Source organism: Cherax quadricarinatus, chromosome 4, assembly GCF_038502225.1.
Source record: "Cherax quadricarinatus isolate ZL_2023a chromosome 4, ASM3850222v1, whole genome shotgun sequence".
NCBI lineage: Eukaryota > Metazoa > Arthropoda > Malacostraca > Decapoda > Parastacidae > Cherax > Cherax quadricarinatus.
In genome coordinates, this window is record NC_091295.1 from 10,244,039 (window position 1) to 10,264,725 (window position 20,687).

A 20,687-nucleotide genomic window follows, 5' to 3' on the forward strand; every position below is an offset into this window, starting at 1 on the left:
GTGCCAGGAATGTCTGTCTTGTTTATTCTGGAGCCCATTTGGAAATTGGCATCTTTTGAAATTTGAGTAAAATTGGCAAAATTGCCAATTTCTGACCAATTTATTTGATAGTTGAAATCGGTAAATGAGTGATTTCTTGTACTCATTCGATGGGAAAAAAATGGAGTTCTAGCGAAATAGTTATGATTTTTGTCAACTGGTACATTGGAATTGGCTGAAAATAGGGCTCAAAGTGGGCGAAATCGCCGAAGCGTAAACATCACTGAGACCGCTAACTTTGTGAGAGCATAATTCCATAAGTTTTCCATCAAATTTCATACTTTTGGTGTAATTGTGATTGGAAAAAGATTCTCTACCATTTCATAAGAAAAAATAATTTTTTTTTTTTTTCGAAAAATTTCCGACCCTGAGAACAAGTTTAGGCAAGGGCCTGCCGACCCTGAAAGGGTTAAGGGTTAAAAGATGCCTAATGCGCTTGCCAAGCTTGGAGGTCTGTATACTTCTTGTTGCTCACCTGGAAGATTAGCTCATATCTTCTAGGTACGTTGCCCTTTGGTGGGCAACACACTTCTTTCATACAAGAATAAATGTAAACATAGGAGGGAATGGGGAGGGTGATGGGTTACATGCTGATCTACTCTTGTATTTTCTGCAAAGACTTGCCATTTGTGGGTTTCAGTTCACTGTTTGCTTTGTGTATTGTGAGTTGGGGCAATAGTATTAAAGTGGGGTAGCTGCTGTCTAGCTCTCTACGGTCACTTGCATATGCTTCTTTCTGATCCCTGGGGGTCAAAGGGCTTGGTGGTGTGCAGCGAGATGAGAGCAATACAGTCAACTCCCTTTAACAATCATTTTCAGAACTTAATTTTAAATAATGATAAAAAGCCTAGGACCATCTTCTCTTATAATGACCACTTTTTACTCATACAGCTACCTCATTCCTTGGGGTGACCATCATCAACAAACGATGTAAATACTTACGTTGTAAGTTCAACATAACATATTATGTACTGTGAATATTTTATCCAAAAAACAAAGAAAAATAATATAAACAATAACTGTGAACATTTCCCCTAATCAGTTAGTATAGCAAAAAAAAAAAATCCTTATTTTTTGATCAAACTGTGCAAAATAAGTAGTAACTCATGAAATGAGCATATACCACACAAATGCATCTGCTCAAGGGAAAACAGAGAAAAAATAATAATAACGAGTAAGCAGCAGCAGTGACGTAGGTGGTGAGTGCATGACTCACACCATCACTAACCCGTTTAGTGATAAATACTGTACAAGTTACACAGAATTAAAAAATGGTAAAGTATTTCACTACTGTTATATTCATAAAACTATACTCTTTGCAAATTGTGAGGGAGACAAGAATATGTCTTGGTTTTGTGTTGTAAGCTATGGTTGAAGTCAGCAACAGCAGTGTGTTCAAACACAAGTATCTATCTCCTTACAATCCCGGAATCATTCCAAATAAGAGTTGCTTTATCATGTCTTTATTAAGAGCTATTACTACAGTATGTGTTTTCTACTTTTTTAAGTAAATACAGGGAAGAAAAATTAACAGCAGAAATTCCAGACAGACTGGTGGGTGACAAGCAATCCTCCCATTGGTCTAAACCATAGCAAGTACAATTTGGACAGAAAATTCAGATGTACAGATGAGTACTTTCTTGGTATTACATTTGCTAAAAAGTGCTAACTTCAAAATAGTGTGTTGAAGAATGAAACTGCCTGACTCCAAAGTTAAACTATGGCTGAAGTCAATGTCATTAGGAAGAATTCAAACACTGGGATTCTGGTGGCAGATGACAATAGCAATTTGGAGTGTTTTCTCAGTTTTCTCTCATTGCCTTTGCCTCTGATTTTTGCTCTCATGGCCTCTTTAGCAGCTGTTATATTATAAATTGCCTCTATGAACGTCTATTGATAAGTAATTGAAAGGAAAAGACATTACATTACTGACAGTGGCTCACTTCTCAGATGGGACTCCTCAAGGAAGGTCTCTCTCCACTAAAGATACCCAGATGCTGCACATGTTATATTCAGCAACCTCTAATACTTTTATTTTTGGCTACAAGTCTGTGCAGACCTCTTCTGCACCAATAATGGTAGTGGAGACAAAGGTCCACATGAACTCATCTTTCACCAACATCCACTAACCAACTATAAAATACTACTGAATCAGCTAAACCTCAGAAGGGCTCTTCTCATCAATCTTACAGTGCTGCCAATATTTGTCCAGCAATACCCTCTTCCATTCATATTCATCTGCTACCCTGATGCCCTGCCATAACATGGGAGGCCTTCTGAAGCAATTTTGGTTTTCTGCCTATAAATGAACTGCACTAATGAATGTTATATTTTCTGCCACTAAGGTTTTCTCACTTTCTATTATTTTCACCTCTTAATTTGCCTTATTAACATTCATAAATACATGTACTACCAGACATGTTTCTTTTTTAAATTCCTATTAATGCCATGTATTAGAACTTTACCAAAAAAAAATGTAGATTTTTAAGAGCAGATTACATTTTGCCCCAAAATGCTCTGCATCCTATGGGCCATAAGATTATTGTGTATAATTTATGTACAGTAAGTGAATTGAATCCCTGCATGATTCAAGAAAAGTCACCTCTTTCCTGTTATTAGTAATGGTGTAACCACTAGAACACAGGATTCTACTAAGTTCCTCTGAAGGCAAATTAAAAGAGAAGCTTAGAAGACTGAGTAGGTAGATGGAAAAATTTGAAGATTGGATCTCCCTCCCAAGACCTTCCTTCATCTCAGTTTACTCTAGTACAGTACAGTGACAACTACAGAAACTGACCATTACAGAAGGATCAAGATATGACAATAACCAGTTTACTTTAGCTATCAAATGACAGACTGAAAGAATAACAAGAGAATAAAAAAGCCTGTGCTTCTCTCCAAAAGACAGCAGTGAGTTATGAAGCAGATCAGACTACTGATCAAAGTGTTGGCAATACAATATTTAAGAAAATTCTTTGATGCTGCAGCTTGACCATTTACAATTTGTTTTATAAACATGTTTGATAGCAATAATATTAAAAGGTTGTTGGTTCTGCCTATCTAGCTAAAGACAAAAGATTTCAAAGATGTTAGAACATTAGTGGATACATTTACGTATTTTGATTATAACAGTCTCTGATTGCAAAAATAAATATCAGAAAAAATACAACCCCAAATTTGTAAAAATAAGCAACAGTGTTGTTGGAAAAAAGTATTATATTCACATAAAAAGCTAATGTATGAAAGTATAGTAGTACCAACACTCTTATATGGGTGTGAAGTTTGGATTGTGAATGCAGCAGCGAGGAGGCGGTTGGAGGCAGTGGAGATGTCCTGTCTAAGGGCAATGTGTGGTGTAAATATTATGCAGAAAATTCGGAGTGTGGAAATTAGGAGAAGGTGTGAAGTTAATAAAAGTATTAGTCAGAGGGCTGAAGAGGGGTTGTTGAGGTGGTTTGGTCATTTAGAGAGAATGGATCAAAGTAGAATGACATGGAGAGCATTTAAATCTGTAGGGGAAGGAAGGTGGGGTAGGGGTCGTCCTCGAAAAGGTTGGAAGGAAGGGGTAAGGGAGGTTTTGTGGGCGAGGGGGTTGGACTTCCAGCAGGCATGCATGCGCGTGTTCGATAGGAGTGAATGGAGACAAATGGTATTTGGGACCTGACGATCTGTTGGTGTGTGAGCAGGGTAATATTTAATATTTAATATTTAATATTTGAGGTATATGTGGAGTCAAAAAATGTTATCTATGGAGGCAAAGAAGGAAATGTATGAAAGTATAGTAGTACCAACACTCTTATATGGATGTGAAGCTTAGGTGGTAAATGCAGCAGCGAGGAGACGGTTGGAGGCAGTGGAGATGTCCTGTCTAAGGGCAATGTGTGGTGTAAATATTATGCAGAAAATTTGGAGTGTGGAAATTAGGAGAAGGTGTGGAGTTAATAAAAGCATTAGTCAGAGGGCAGAAGAGGGGTTGTTGAGGTGGTTTGGTCATTTAGAGAGAATGGATCAAAGTAGAATGACATGGAAAGCATATAAATCTATAGGGAAAGGAAGGAGGGGTAGGGGTCGTCCTCGAAAGGGTTGGAAAGAGGGGGTAAAGGAGGTTTTGTGGGCGAGGGGCTTGGACTTCCAGCAAGCGTGCATGAGCGTGTTAGATAGGAGTGAATGGAGACGAATGATACTTGGGACCTGACGATCTGTTGGAGTGTGAGCAGGGTAATATTTAGTGAAGGGATTCAGGGAAACTGGTTATTTTCATATAGTCGGACTTGAGTCCTGGAAATGGGAAGTACAATGCCTGCACTTTAAAGGAGGGGTTTGGGATATTGGCAGTTTGGAGGGATATGTTGTGTATCTTTATATGTATATGCTTCTAAACTGTTGTATTCTGAGCACCTCTGCAAAAGCTGTGATAATGTGTGAGTGTGGTGAAAGTGTTGAATGATGATGAAAGTATTTTCTTTTTGGGGGATTTTCTTTCTTTTTTGGTCACCCTGCCTCGGTGGGAGACGGCCGAGTTGAAAAAAAAAAAAAAAAAAAAAAATTCAGGGAAACCGGTTATTTTTATATAGCCGGACTTGAGTCCTGGAAATGGGAAGTACAATGCCTGCACTCTAAAGGAGGGGTTTGGGATATTGGCAATTTGGAGGGATATGTTAGTATCTTTATACGTATATGCTTCTAAACTGTTGTGTTCTGAGCACCTCTGCAAAAACAGTGATTATGTGTGAGTGAGGTGAAAGTGTTGAATGATGATGAAAGTATTTTCTTTTTGGGAATTTTCTTTCTTTTTTTGGTCACCCTGCCTCGGTGGGAGACAGCCGACTTGTTAAAAAAAAAAAAAAAAGCTAATTTATAGAAAACATAAAAAGCATAAATATAGGCCATATACTGTATATAAAACTGATATTAAAAGTGAATGTGGGAAAGAGGAAGGTGATGAGACGACAAAAAAATATCTAGGCAATAACAGATTGAAAGTAAGACTGGAGGGAGAGAGTATGGAGGAAGCAGATGTGCTTAGATATTTGGGAATACAACAGCAAATGGGTCAATGAAAGACGAGGTGAACCACAGAACAGATGAAGGGAAACAACTGAGTAGTGTGCAGAGGCATCTGTGGAAAGAAAAAAAAGTTTATCTATGAAGGCTTAAGAAACTGACATACCTGAGTATTGGTACACAACACAATGGCTATCTCCCGTCAAGGCAGGGTGACCCAAAGAAAATAACATAATTACTCAATTGCCATTTTTGTAGAAGTGTGCTGGCATCACAATCAGATTACCTTCCTACTGCAACACCCCATCCCTCATTCAGAGTGAAGGCACTGCCATTCCCTCCTTCAGAACTCAAGCTCGGTAACCAGTTTCCCCTGACTTTTTAATAAAAGCTACCTTGCTCACACTCCAATAGCATGTCCATTAAAAACTATTTATCTCCATTCACTCCTATATAACACACTTGCACAAGCCTGCTGGATGCTCAAGCCCCTAAAACTCAAAGCATCTTGTATCCCCCTTCCACAACCATTCCTGGGACCACCCATCTCTCTTCTACCTTGTGTCCCAGATTTATACACCTTCTTTGTCAATCTAGTCCCCTCTATTCTCTCTACATACCCAAACTGCCTCAATGCCCCCTTCCCAGACCTCTGAATTATACCCTTGGTCACCCCACACTGTTTTCCAATTTCTATGCTCATAACTCTTTTCATTATATTCACACCACATATTGCTCTTAAACATGACAACTCCACTGCCTCTAGCTATATAATATTCAGTATTTAAATCAATATGAATAGCATTATATTTAATATGTGCTACATAGGTGAGTGCTATGAGACCTTATTGTATGTGCATACGTATCTTATTTATAAGTATTTTTTCCAGAGGCTTTTCTCCGTTATGTGACAGTCTAATTTTAAAAGCTTTGGATACCATATTATAAAATTTTGTCTTTCCAGAAGTCCTGTATCTTACCACCAATTTTTTTATCTTTAACTGCACCTCTGGTTGCATAATTTGCTACAGTAAATGAATGTCCACCAGGTTCAGGTGACAAATATAGTAATTGATTTTAAATGTTCATTTCTCTGTTTTTTTTAATATTTACCATAATCTAAAATATCTGACAAAGATTCTGTAAGTGCTTTCCTACCTTCAATATTAATATAATGTGCATCTAATTTCTAAATTCTTTTTATACTTGCTTCTAATAAAATTATAGCATTGCTTTAAAAAAATATACATACATCTACTATTTTGTATAAATAATGAGCATTATACATTGTAAATGAATGGAAGATCTTTTTTTCATCTACTAACAAACTGCTCTAAGTAATGAATTCTCAGTGAATGCATTAACCTATGTGGGATATATACATTATCTAAGCTACTTTGTGGTATACTTCTGTGAAAGAAAGTGCTAATGAAAAAATATGAACATATCTAGAACTGGCCATTAGAGGGATATACTGAATCTACTAACTAGGAATGTTAAAGAGATCATCTACTGATTCTACTAGCTAGGGAATGTTATAAAGATCATCTACTGATTCTGAAAGCTAGAGAATATTAGAGATCATCTAATTCTGCTAGCTAGAGTATTAGACAGACTATTTTCTCTAACACTAACAAAAGTATGTGCTATTTCATATCAATGAGTCATACCTAGCAGTCAGAAAGCTGCTGCCAAGTAAAATAAATTTATTATAATCATTTCACTTGTACCTTACCTTCTATTTATAAACATATTATCTTTTCACATAAAACTTTAATCTGTTGCATCTTCTGATTTTTCCCTGTAGCCATCACTAGCTCTGGTTTTGCCCATTATATCCAACAGAGCACGAGCTTCAGGATTCGAATCTAATGCACTTTTCTTCTTTCGAGTTCCCTCCTGAAAATAACAAGGAAAAATAAACAATACCATCATTTAATCCCCCATTTATAAAATAGTTTCCATGGGAAAATAAACCAAAGTATGTACAGTGGTATGTAAATTTCACAAAGGTACTATACTGCTTAAGGTCATTAGGTTTTTTTTTTTAACTCTTAAACTGTCTGAACATAGATCTACGTTTGTACTGCTAGCGCTCCAAACTTAAATCTACGTTTTATTTTTCCTGCTTTCAAATTTGGCATGATTGCCCTGAGATGCCTAGTCAATACAGAATGGGTCTTTACACTCCGTGTGCACAGTGTTAGAAAATCTGGGACCACTTAGTAACTTGTGGGAGCACCAGTTCAATTGAGCACCAGCTATAGCAAATAGCATGGCAAACACCAGGGATTCACTGATGTCATTTCGTATTAACATGCCCCTTTTAAGAGGAAAGTAATGAATGTGGCCACAAGTGGTCGAGGAAATATCAAAAACCTCGATAATAACCCATGTGTAACATTTTGTGCAACATCCTTTCATTTTTAATACCACTGGCTGTCTCTCTGTCTCTCTTTCTGTCTATATTTTGTCTATCTCTATTCCTCTCTCACATGAACACATAAGTACAATTATACATAGTGCAAATTACCTAGGATAACCCAAAAATTCCAGGCAAAGTGCTTGTAGATATAAGCATGACTGGCAACTCAGTGGCAAGTAATACGCATTTTCACTTCATCGGGAATCAGACGTGACTACTGCATCGTGTGTAATACCTGTTGGTTAACGAGCCGCTCTCTAAGACTAAGAGACAAGACTGACAGACACACACAGGCGGATAGAAAAACCGAGACACACAGGCAGACAGAAAGACTGAGACACACAGGCAGACAAAAAGACCGAGACACACAGGTAGACAGAAAGACAGATAGACACAGGCAGACAGAAAGACACACACGGGCAGACAGAAAGACACACACAGGCAGACAGAAAGACAAAAACACACAGGCAGACAGAAAGACCGAGACACACAGGCAGAGAGAAAGACCAAGACATACAGGCAGACAGAAAGACCGAGACACACAGGTAGACAGAAAGACACAGAGGCAGACAGAAAGACACACACACACAGGCAGACAGAAAGACGCACAGGCAGATAGAAAGACTGAGACACACACGCAGACAGAAAGAGAGATACACAGGCAGACATAAAGATAAGCAGTGCTAGACAGACAGACAGACAGACAGAAAGATCAACAGCCAGACATTCATGTTTGTGTGTAACAGTGAAAACAAATAGAGCCAGAGTTTCCTGCAGCAGCGCACTATCATCGTGTCACTCCACCGCTTACCTTGATAGCAGTTTAGCGACACTCGTCATAAACACTATGCTTCAAGAAGTTTCATATATACTCCAGCATGTTTAAAACATTGCTGAGGCCTATAAATACTTCGTAATTTTGACTATTTGAGTACTATTTCATACCTAATATTAGTGTCAGAACAAAGATTGGTTATGAAATCACAAGAACTATTATAAACTGTAATTATCAGAACATAAAAATTAAATAAATTAAAATAAAAACGAGAAAAAAAGGTATATCAGTAATACTTCTGCAAGTGGCAGGACTCAATGTTGCCGTCATTTGAGCATCCAGCACCAACTTCGTGGTCTTATATCTCAGTAAGTACTGGTCCTTAATTTTTTTTTCATCATATAACACACAGAAAATTGCCATCTTTAACCCCTAAATGGTCCAAACGTATATATACGTTCACTACCCCAGTGCCCCGAATTTTTTGAAAAATAATTTTTTTTTTAATGAAAATAATGAGCACAGTTTTCTAATTTTTTTTTTTTCAACAAGTCGGCCGTCTCCCACCGAGGCAGGGTGACCCAAAAAAGAAAGAAAATCCCCGAAAAGAAAATACTTTCATCATCATTCAACACTTTCACCACACTCACACATTATCACTGTTTTTGCAGAGGTGCTCAGAATACAACAGTACTTACAGAGATATGAGGCCGAGAAGTTGGCACTGGATGCTCACATGACAGCAACATCGAGTCCTGCCACTTGTAGAAGTGTTGCCGATGTACCTTTTTTTCTATTTTTCATATTATTTTATGTAATTTTTATGTTCTGATAATTACAATTTATAGTAGTTCTTGTCAATTCATAACCATTCTTTGTTCTGGCACTAGTATTAGGTACTGAAACTGTACTCAAATTGTCACAAACACACTGACAGGTGGACATTTACACCTGCCTTGACCATTTACTATTGTCTTGTTTTGGATGTGTGGAAGTATATAATAATGTCCCAAATACCATTCGTCTCCATTCACTCCTATCTAACACGCTCATGCATGCTTGCTGAAAGTCCAAACCCCTCGCCCACAAAACTTCCTTTACCACCTCCCTCCAACCTTTTCGAGGACGACCCCTACCCCGCCTTCCTTCCCTTACAGATTTATACGCTCTCCATGTCATTCTACTTTGATCCATTCTCTCTAAATGACCAAACCACCTCAACAACCCCTCTTCAGCCTTCTGACTAATACTTTTATTAACTGCCCACCTTCTCCTAATTTCCACACTCCGAATTTTCTGCATAATATTCACACCACACATTGCCCTTAGACAGGATATCTCCACTGCCTCCAACCGCCTCCTCGCTGCAGCATTTACAACCCAAGCTTCACACCCATATAAGAGTGTTGGTACTACTATAATTTCATACATTCCTTTCTTTGCCTACAAAGATAACATTTTTTGTCTCCACATATACCTCAATGCACCACTCACCTTTTTTCCTTCATCAATTCTATGACTAACTTCATCCTTCATAAATCCATCCGCTGACACGTCAACTCCCAAATATCTGAAAACATTCACTTCTTCCATACTCCTCCTCCCCAATTTGATATCCAATATGTGGAGACAAAAAACGTTATCTATGGAGGCAAAGAAGGGAATGTATGAAAGTATAGTAGTACCAACACTCTTATATGGGTGTGAAGCTTGGGTTGTAAATGCTGCAGCGAGGAGGTGGTTGGAGGCAGTGGAGATGTCCTGTCTAAGGGCAATGTGTGGTGTAAATATTATACAGAAAATTCGGAGTGTGGAAATTAGGAGAAGGTGTGGAGTTAATAAAAGTATTAGTCAGAGGGCTGAAGAGGGGTTGTTGAGGTGGTTTGGTCATTTAGAGAGAATGGATCAGAGTAGAATGACATGTAGAGCGTATAAATCTGTAGGAGAAGGAAGGCAGGGTAGGGGTCGTCCTCGAGAAGGTTAGAAGGAGGGGTTAAAGGAGGTTTTGTGGGCCAGGGGCTTGGACTTCCAGCAAGCGTGTGTGAGCATGTTCGATAGGAGTGAATGGAGACGAATGGTATTTGGGGCCTGACGAGCTGTTGGAGTGTGAGCAGGGTAATATTTAGTGAAGGGATTCAGGGAAACCGGTTATTTTTATATAGCCGGACTTGAGTCCTGGAAATGGGAAGTACAATGCCTGCACTTTAAAGGAAGGGTTCGGGATATTGGCAATTTGGAGGGATATGTTGTGTATCTTTATACGTATATGCTTCTAAACTGTTGTTTTTCCAGGACTCAAGTCCGACCATATGAAAATAACCGGTTTCCCTGAATCCCTTCACTAAATATTACCCTGCTCACACTCCAACAGCTCGTCAGGCCCCAAATACCATTCGTCTCCATTCACTCCTATCTAACACGCTCATGCATGCTTGCTGGAAGTCCAAGCCCCTCACCCACAAAACCTCCTTTACCCCCTCTTTCCAACCCTTTCGAGGACGACCCCTACCCCTCTTTCCTTCCCCTATAGATTTATATGCTTTCCATGTCATTCTACTTTGATCCATTCTCTCTAAATGACCAAACCACCTCAACAACCCCTCTTCTGCCCTCTGACTAATGCTTTTATTAACTCCACACCTTCTCCTAATTTCCACACTCCGAATTTTCTGCATAATATTTACACACACACACACACACACACACACACACACACACACACACACACATATATATATATATATCTATATATATATATATATATATATATATATATATATATATATATATAGTATTGCTACAAAGCATCAATGCAAGTTGCAAAATTATGGAAGTGTTTTTTATATTTTAAATCTCTTGTATTTTGATTGTCTCTTTTGAACACATTAAAATATACTATCATCGCAGAGAATGCGTAACTTGGAGATTAGAAGGAAGTGTGGGGTTTCTAAAAGTATTATCCAGAGGGATGAGGAGGGGTTGTTGAGGTGGTTCAGATATTTAGAATGACTTGGAGGATGTATAAATCTGTAGTGGAAGGAAGGTGGGGTAGGAGTCGTCCTAGGAATGGTTGCAGGGAGAGGGTGAAGGTTCTGTGTGCGAGGGGCTTGGACTTCCAGCAGGTGTGCGTGAAGGTGTTAGATATGAGCGAGTGGAGCCAAATGGTTTTTATGACCTGATGTGCTGCTGGAGTGTGAGCAAAGTGATATATATGAAGGAATTCAGGGAAACCTGTCAGCTGGACTTGAATCCTGGAGGAGGGAAGTATAATGCCTGTGCTCTGAAGAAGGGTTGGAGTTGCAGTTTTGTAACTGTAATGTAGGCATGCCTCTGGCAAGACAGTGATGGAGTGAATGATGATTAAAGTGTTTCTTCTTTTTCGGGTCAGCCTGCCTCAGTGGGAAACAGCCAATGTGTTAATACAAAAAAAAAAAAAATCTTGATGCAAATTTAAAATAATTCCTTTGTACACTGTACATCACATGTAAGTGAAAGTTTAATTTTGAATGCTGTATATACCTCTTCATCCGAGTCTTCCTCTTCAGGTCCTAGGGCCCAGACCTCTATTCCTCGCACTTCCAACTGCTGGTGAGGGGATAGTGGTGGGCTCCGAAATGTAGTACACGAGGGTGCCACTGAACCTTTACCAAAGTCATAGTCCAGCCATAACCCAAATAATTCCTCTCGACCTCCCATGCCCTGTGAAAGAAATAGACTTCCTGTATTATTTGCATAAATTATTTTAACCAGGACTGAAAAACGGTATAAACCAAGGATTTTTTTTTTTACTAGAGGTGAAGATTTTAAGAAGTAATAAATAGCTCTTATTAAAAGCGAATATATCAGTATTTATGCCACTGTGGTCAACAAAGATATTCTTGACCTCCAATAACCCCTGCCCTCTATGCTAGCATATATTACATAAGCATAACACTGACAAAACCTACTACATTATGTTTGGTAGCAGAGCAGGAGATGCGCATATTAACATTAAGATCGACAACACTCTAATTGCCAGACATAATGAGGGCAAATTCCTAAACCTATACCTCGACAACAACCTGAATTTCAGCACCCATATCCAACACATAACCAAAAAAGTATCCAAAACGGTTGGGATCCTCTCCAAGATACGATACTACGTGCCGCAAACTGCCCTTCTCACACTATACCATTCACTTATATATCCATACCTCAACCTATACTATCTGTGCTTGGGGTTCAACTGCAGCAACACACCTAAAGCCAACAATAACCAAACAAAAAGCCGCAGTAAGAATAATCACTAAATCCCATCCCTGGCAACACACCCCCCCACTCTTCATAGATCTAAACTTACTCCCTGTTCAGTACATCCACACTTACTACTGTGCAATCTACATCTACAGGACCTTAAATTCCAACATTAACCTTGACCTAAAATGCTTTCTTGATAGTTGTGACAGAACCCACAGGCATAACACCAGACACAAACATCTCTATGACATTCCCCGTGTCCGACTAAACCTTTACAAAAATTCAATGTATGTCCAAGGCCCTAAAATCTGGAACACCCTACCTGAAAACTCTAGAACTGCAGACACATTCATCACCTTCAAAACTACCATCAGAAAACATCTTATCTCCCTGATACACCCCATCAACTAATTACACGAATACCACCTGGTGGTTCACACTTACACTCACTCACCCATTAGACCATAAACAGAAATATCAATCTCAATCTTAAAATAATGAATCTTAACTAGTCATAAGTGATACTCCAATACTGAAACTATGTATAGTGCCAAAACAAAAGCATTCACATTGCTAAACTCACAAACTAGTATTTAGTCACTTAGCCATAATACCAACTTACCTCATAATTTTGTAATATTTTAAACTTAAGATTTAATCTAAGTCTGCCTGAAATGCCTAGCCATGCTAGGTGTTCTAGTGGTACACTCTGTAATTATTATTCTACTACATGTAAACCACACAATAACCAAATTCTGTAAACTCAGCATTGTAATCCTTATAGAGAATAAACTTTGAATTTGAATTTTAATTGAATTCTTCTTCTTCTTTCAACAAACCAGCCACATCCCACCGAGGCAGGGTGGCCAAAAAAGAAAAACAAAAATTTATCTTTTTAATTTTAGTAACGTAAACAGGAGAAGGGGTTACTAGCCCCTTGCTCCCAGCATTTTAGTTGCTTCTTACGACATGCATGGTTTACGGGGGAAGAATTCTGTTCCACTTCCCCATGGAAATAAGAGGAAGTAAACAAGGACTAGCAAGAAAATAGAAGAAAACTCTACCACGGGCGGGACTGAACCCATGGTCAGAGTCTCAAAACTCCAGACCGTAGCGTTAGCCACTGGACCAGCTAGCCACAATAAGATTCGTCCAACTAGGTATATTTCTACACCATAGGAAGGTTAGCATAGGCACCACTGTGACCACAAATGCAAGCTTTTACAGACGAATCTACAGCTAGCGTGGCCGTGACGAACTCTAGCTCAAGTCCCCTCAATGCCATCAACATGACTCACGAAATCGTAATGACACGATTGCAAACAAACCATACCACGGGCGGGATTGAACCCGCGGTCAGAGTCTCAAAACTCCAGACCGTCGCGTTAGCCACTGGACCAGCTGTAAAAACTTGCATTTGTGGTCACAGTGGTGCCTATGCTAACCTTCCTATGGTGTAGAAATATACCTAGTTGGACGAGTCTTATTGTGGCTAGCTGGTCCAGTGGCTAACGCGACGGTCTGGAGTTTTGAGACTCTCTGACCGCGGGTTCAATCCCGCCCGTGGTATGGTTTGTTTGCAATCGTGTCATTACGATTTCGTGAGTCAAGTCAGAAGAAAACCCAAAGGGGGATGTGTATATATATGCTTGTATATGCACGTGTAGTGTGAACTAAGTGTAAGGAGAAGTAGCAAGATGTACCTGAAATTTTGCATGTTTATGAGACAGAAAAAAAGACACCAGCAATCCTACCATCATGTAAAACAATTACAGGTTTTCATTTTACACTCACTTGGCAGGACGGTAGTACCTCCCTGGGTGGTTGATGTCCACCAACCTACAACCAGGAAGCATAACAATCATAAGTCTTAAAACACCTAGGTGAGTAGCAGGCTCACAGGCTGGAACTCAACTCACTTCCTTCAAAAAACAAACAACATTATTTCTACAGTGGTGTAGAGTATACAAATGACATCAGAGTAATTATCGTGTACAAACTATTTAACAGAAAGTCACCATTTCCATTGCTATGGACACAAAGCATTTCATATTTATAATTACTATACAAAAAGGGCAACAATAGTAGTTTACTAGAATGTTATAGTTTGCCATATGTGACATTTAAACACTAACAATTTTGTACATGAATTATGATATTTTCAGATCCAGTATAACAATTTGATACACCACTGGTATCTTAGGCTCATATGTATTGTATGTTGAAACAGATTGATGACAGTGTAAGCATCGGTATGAATGGTAATATGATCTGGATCAACAGGGTTGCTGTTGAAACATCAGGCAATATATTTTGTCTAAGCACAGTTTAACCCCTTGACTGTCGCAACCCCCAATGCTGAGGTGTCTCCTGGTGTCGCAAAATTTAAAAAAAAAAAAAAAAAAAAAAAAAAAAAAAAAAAAAAAAAAAAAAAAAAAATCTTATGAAATGACAGAGAATCTTTTCCCGATTGTAATGACACAAAAAAAAGGAAATTTGATGGAAAACTGATGGAATTACACTCTCGCGAAGTTAGCAACCTCGGTGATATTTACAAATCGGCGATTTCACCCACTTTGAGCCCTATTTTCGGCTAATTCCATTGTTCCAGTCGGCCAAACTCATAGCTATTTCTTTAGAACTCCGTTTTTTCTATTGATTGAGTACAAGAAACTGCTCATTTACCGATTTCAACTACCCAATAACGTGGTCAGAAATTTGCAATTTGGCCAATTTCACACAAATTTCAGAAGATGCTAATTTCCAAATACAGTCCAGAATAAACAAGAAAGACATTCCTGGCACTAAAATAACAAGTTACCTGTTCGTTAGTCACGTCCCCAGGCCCTTCTTATATTTCTTTTGCTTTCAACCTTGAATTTTTATTCTTACAAAAAATAGAAGATATACTGTTATGCAGACTACTGCATTAGTGTAGAAATGGTATAAATAATATCAGCGCACTTGTGAAAGAATATTAGACTCACCAGTTGACGTGTATTGGACGCTTGGCATGATTTGTTTACTTTTGAACTTTGGCAAAAATCGAACATTTCTGCCACTTTGAGCTCAACGTCAAGGTACTTTTCATTGTGAAACCAGTCAAAATAATCTCAATTTCTGTAATATGTATTTTATAGAATGGAAGACATATTACAGAAATTGAGATGATTTTGACTGGACCAGGAAAACTAGAATACAACCATAAATACCATACGAAAATACAGTGCAAAGTCGCTGTTTTAATCCGAAAACAGAGTCAAAGTTTTTTTTTCTCACGCACTGTGCTGCAGGATTTTTTTTATACTATGCACACTGACCACATAGACCTATCCTTTCATATGTAGGCCTACCAGCTTCCTCTCGCTAGATTTGAAGGCGCTAGAATTTAGGCGTACTAGTACATCAAAAACCCTGGTGTGTAAGCAGTACTAGTATGTTGAAAACCCTGAAAGGGTTAACCCCTTGACTGTTGCAATCTCAAATCCTGAGGTGTCTCCTGGTGTTGCAAAATTTTTCCCCCAAAAGAAGAAAATATCTTATCAAATGATAGATAATCTTTTCTCGATTGTAATGACACCAAAAGAATGAAATTTGATGGAAAACTGATGGAATTATGCTCTCGCGAAATTAGCAACCTTGGCGATATTTACGAATTGGCGATTTCGCCCACTTTGAGCCCTATTTTCGGCTAATTCCATTGTTCCAGTTGACCAAACTCATAGCTATTTCTTTAGAACTCCATATTAACACTCTTCTTTTAAGAGGACAGTGATGTTAACCCCAAGTTTAGGGTCTGTCGATCTCTGTCTATCTCTATCTCCGTATCTCTGTCTGTCTGTCACTATCTATGTCTGTTTCTATGTCTTTCAATCTGTCTCTGTCTATCTCTGTCTCACAAGTACACATAAATACAAGTAAACATAGTGTAAATTACCTAGGATAACCCAAAAAATCCAGACAAAGTGCTATACATTGGAGCCTCAGTTAATGATATTAATCCGTTCCTGAAAGCTCATCGTTAGCTGAATTAATTTTCCCCATAAGAAATAATGGAAATCAAATTAATCTGTGCAAGACACCACAAAGTATGAAAAAGAAATTTTTTTACCATATGAAATATTAATTTTAATACACACAAACTGACACTTACCTTTATTGAAGATCTGGTGATGATTGATGGGATGGGAGGAGGGGAGAGTATGGAAGTTGTTAATGTTTAGAAGGGGAATCCCTTTCCATTAGGACTTTAGATAGCACGTCCTTTTCCGGGGTTACTTCCCTTCTTCTTTTAATGCCACTAGGACCAGCTGACCGTGGTGCAGCAACAGCTGACTTTGGTGCAGCAGCAGCTGACCGTGGTGCAGCAACAGACGACGGTTGTGTAGCAGCAGCTGACTGTGGTGCAGCAGCAGCTGACTGGTGCAGCAGCAGCTCACCGTGGTTCAGCAACAGCTGACTGGTGCAGCAACAGCTGACAGTGGTGTAGCAGCAGCTGACTGTGGTGCAGCAGCAGCTGACCATGGTGCAACAACAGCTGACCGTGGTGCAGCAACAGCTGACGGTGGTGTAGCAGCAGCTGACCGTGGTGCAAGAGTAATATCAGAGGGGCCTGGAGACGTGACTGATGAGCAAAGAAAATGTTAGTTTAGAGCCAGGAATGTCTGCATTGTTCATTCTGGACCCTATTTTGAAATTGGCATGTTTTTTAATTTGCGTGAAATTGGCCAAATTGCCAATTTCTGACAACTTTCTTGGGTAGTTGAAATCGGTCGACTGGAACAATGGAATTAACTGAAAATAGGGCTCAAAGTTGGGGAAATCGCCGATTTGTTAATATTGCTGAGGTCGCTAACTTTGCGAGAGCGTAATTCTGTAAGTTTTCCATAAAATTTCTTACTTTTGGTGTCATTACCATCAGTAAAAGATTCTCTATCATTTCATAAGAAAAAATATTTTTTTTTTTTTTTTTAATTTTTGCAACACCAGGAGACACCTCAGGATTTGGGGTTGCGACAGTCAAGGGGTTAACTGCTACCTCCTTCTCATTGCAGTAAACTTTCCATTTAACAAACTTGAGAAATATGAAACAAAACCTGCTAGGCCAATAGATTTGGAAAGAGTGGATAAAGTGCTTTGGTGGTAGAATTGCTCATTATTGTTACAGTCAAATCAAAATAATCTTTTCTCTACCCACCACAACCACCATTACTGGCCACTCAATCCTCCCCATTAATCTGTTAAATAGAGGGTCTACTGTACTCTCCTGACACTTTATGTTTGGCACACTTGTATTACTTGGGGATAAATTTATTTAAAACAATGCTTACATAAGTGAGAATACACTGTATATGCTCACCAGTCCATTAGGCATAGTATTTTTCTCCAAGTAATTCAAGTACATGAAGTTGCTGTTATATCCTGTGCTGTGAAAGATTCCTGTCTGAGGCTCCAGAGCAAACAAAAAACATTCTGGTGTACCTGCAATACATAATAATACATCAATATACATGTACAGGAAATAATATATAATTTTGCAGTAAATTAACATGAAAATGTCACTGTGTATTTAGTAGATTATTTTTAAATTTAAAATAAAATGTACATTATATCTTTATGAATTTCATCTAAAGAATTAGTATGGGAGATTTTTCCAGAGCACCTCAAAAAGACTTGGAATACATGTTGCTAAGGTCATCAGAAGAGCCATACAGTAGGATACTCTTACACAATACTCTTAGAGTTTCTTCAACTAGACATGTTTCCAAAAGAGAAAACAGTCCAACTAGGACTGAATTTTGCCTCAATGGTACTTGAAAAGGTGTCTGGGAAGAACATAACTCTCCTCCTAGCTGTGAGAACTTATCATGCCAGACATTTCTTAGTGACTGTCATTAATTTCTTGCCGAGGCACTTGCCAGTCCTCTGCCTAATAACCCTTATTCTCATTGAACAAAAGTGTATTTCTGGCTGTCTGTCAGCACAGTAATTTGGCCTTATTTATCACAGATCAGATGCAAAGACTGTAAGACGTGAAGAAGTTCGTAACATCAAGCAAAACCTTGCCACAGCCAGCTGCCCATCACAAAAGTTACCCCGGTCATGCAGATACAACAGCATTCAGAAGGATCCAGATGGAGGCATAAATGGAAGTGATTTGTGTGAGACTATGCATATGTATTTACAATGGCCAACACCTATCTTTAATACAGTGATATGAATGTTTGCAATGAAAGTGCAAAGACCCCCTTCACAATGCCCCTCAGTTCAGGTACCCAACCATCTAACTCTCCCAGAAGATGGCCACTCTTGATGGATGGAGGTAAACAATGGTATAAGCAGGCAAGTGGAAATATAGACATAATGTAAGTAAAATGTCTTATGACATTTTACTAAAATGTCTTACAACATTTTACTTACGTCATGTGTGGAGTTGACGATCAGTATGGGGTACCTACATCTGCTGTGGCAGTTCTTGGCCAGGCTTCTTACCAGCACTAGTTTGTTATATAAGACCTCACCATGTACCTAAATGAATCATGCCATCACAGCCTGCTAGATTATAGGAGCATGCCAGCCCCTCCACCAGAGAGGGAAGGATAAAAAAAAAAAAAAGACCAAATTCTAGTAAAACACAAGGAAAACTAGACAATAATTTATAATTTTTATATATGTACAAACAGACTGGGTAATCAAGGAAAGAAAACTAGCACTATGCCATTACAAATTTGAAAGTAAAAAATATCATAAATTTGACTAAAACCAAAGAGTAAAAGTATATACAAAATGAGGTAATGTTTGAGGACACTCCTCAGTATGAAGAAGCAACAATATGAAAATATGAAAGAAATATTTACAATCCATAGAAAAAATTCAAAACAAATGCAGCAAACCTTCGATATAATGGATTTCTAAAATATTTGACAAAATCCACTGGATAAATGGTACTTTCAACTCATTTATTTTCAAAGTTCACTGCAATAAAAATTGTAGATGGAGGATACAGTATGTACTATATTAGGTAGAGCATTTATTTTTATTTTTTTTTTTTGCTATTTTTTAACATTATTCTGATTTAACAACAGACGCAGATAATCCACCATTAGTTCAATATATACCGTAGGGCCCCCACTTACACAGCAGATTAGGTTACAGGCTACTGCTGGAAAGCAGAATGCCATTTTTTCCACTTATAAATGCATACAAATGCCAGACAACAAGTTTACACTAACATATATTAAGCTAACAGTAGAACTAGGCATTAAAAACAATAAAAACTCAAATAAATACACAGTACATTCATTACTTACCTTAAAATATTTGTAGTCTTAACCCTTTCAGGGTCTATGCCATAGATCTACAGCTTTACGTTCAGCGTCCAAACCGTAGATCTACACCATGAGCTCAGCTCACTCTGATAAGCTGTGAGTGGTCAATTTGGGCCTAGATATGAGAAAATACATCTATGTGGTATGTGTGCACCACATAAAACAAATCCTGCAGCACACAGTGCATAATGAGAGAAAAAAACTGAGACCGTGATTTTTGATTAAGACAGCGACTTTGCAGTGTTTTTTCGTGTGTTTTTTATAGTTGTATTTGCGATTTCTTGGTCTTTTTTGATAGAATGGAAGACATATTACAGAAATAGAGATGATTTTGATTGGTTTTAGCACTGGAAATGGCTTGAAACTGAGCTCAAAGTAGTGGAAATGTTACATTTTTGCCGATGTTCAAGAGTAAACAAACGACCTCACACGTCTAATACACGCCAGCTGGTGGGTCTAATATACATTCACAAATGTGGTGATGATATTTATACAATTATTACGGTATTGCATAGCAGTAAATCTTCTATTTTTTGGTTTGAATAAAAATTCATTATGTGAATAAAAATAAAAATGGAATTCATTTGCAAAGCCTCAAAACGTAACTAATGAACAGAGGAAATGTTAGTTTAGTTCCAGGAATACCTACATTGTTTATTCTGGACCCTATTTTGAAATTGGAATATTTTGAACTTTGTGTTAAATTGGCCAAATTACCAATTTCCGATCACTTTATTTTGTAGTTGAAACAGTTGACTTGGCGATTTCTTGTGCTCAGTCAATAGAATAGAAGTAATACTAGTGAAATAGCTAAGAATTTGGTAGACTGGAATAATGTAATTGGCCTAAAATGGGAGTCAAAGTTGGCAAAATCGCCGAT

General features: G+C 38.2%; 1 protein-coding gene across 5 annotated transcripts in view; it reads right to left on the minus strand.

Moving 5' to 3' along the window:
- LOC128685849 (MTOR-associated protein MEAK7) overlaps positions 1 to 20,687 on the minus strand; it is a 174,432-nt gene that overhangs the window by 19,783 nt on the left and 133,962 nt on the right. For 3 of the 5 annotated variants that reach the window (XM_070094370.1, XM_070094364.1, XM_070094356.1), the window contains exons 8-10: positions 17,839 to 17,960; positions 11,763 to 11,942; positions 1,487 to 6,942 (exon numbers count right to left, since the gene is read on the minus strand). In XM_070094370.1, the coding sequence (XP_069950471.1) occupies positions 6,817 to 6,942; positions 11,763 to 11,942; positions 17,839 to 17,960 (428 nt within the window). In that variant the 3' untranslated portion in view covers positions 1,487 to 6,816. Of the gene's footprint in view, positions 1 to 1,486; positions 6,943 to 11,762; positions 11,943 to 16,766; positions 17,104 to 17,838; positions 17,961 to 20,687 lie in introns of those variants that run through there. The other 2 variants (XM_070094361.1, XM_070094378.1) reach the window with 2 other exon arrangements.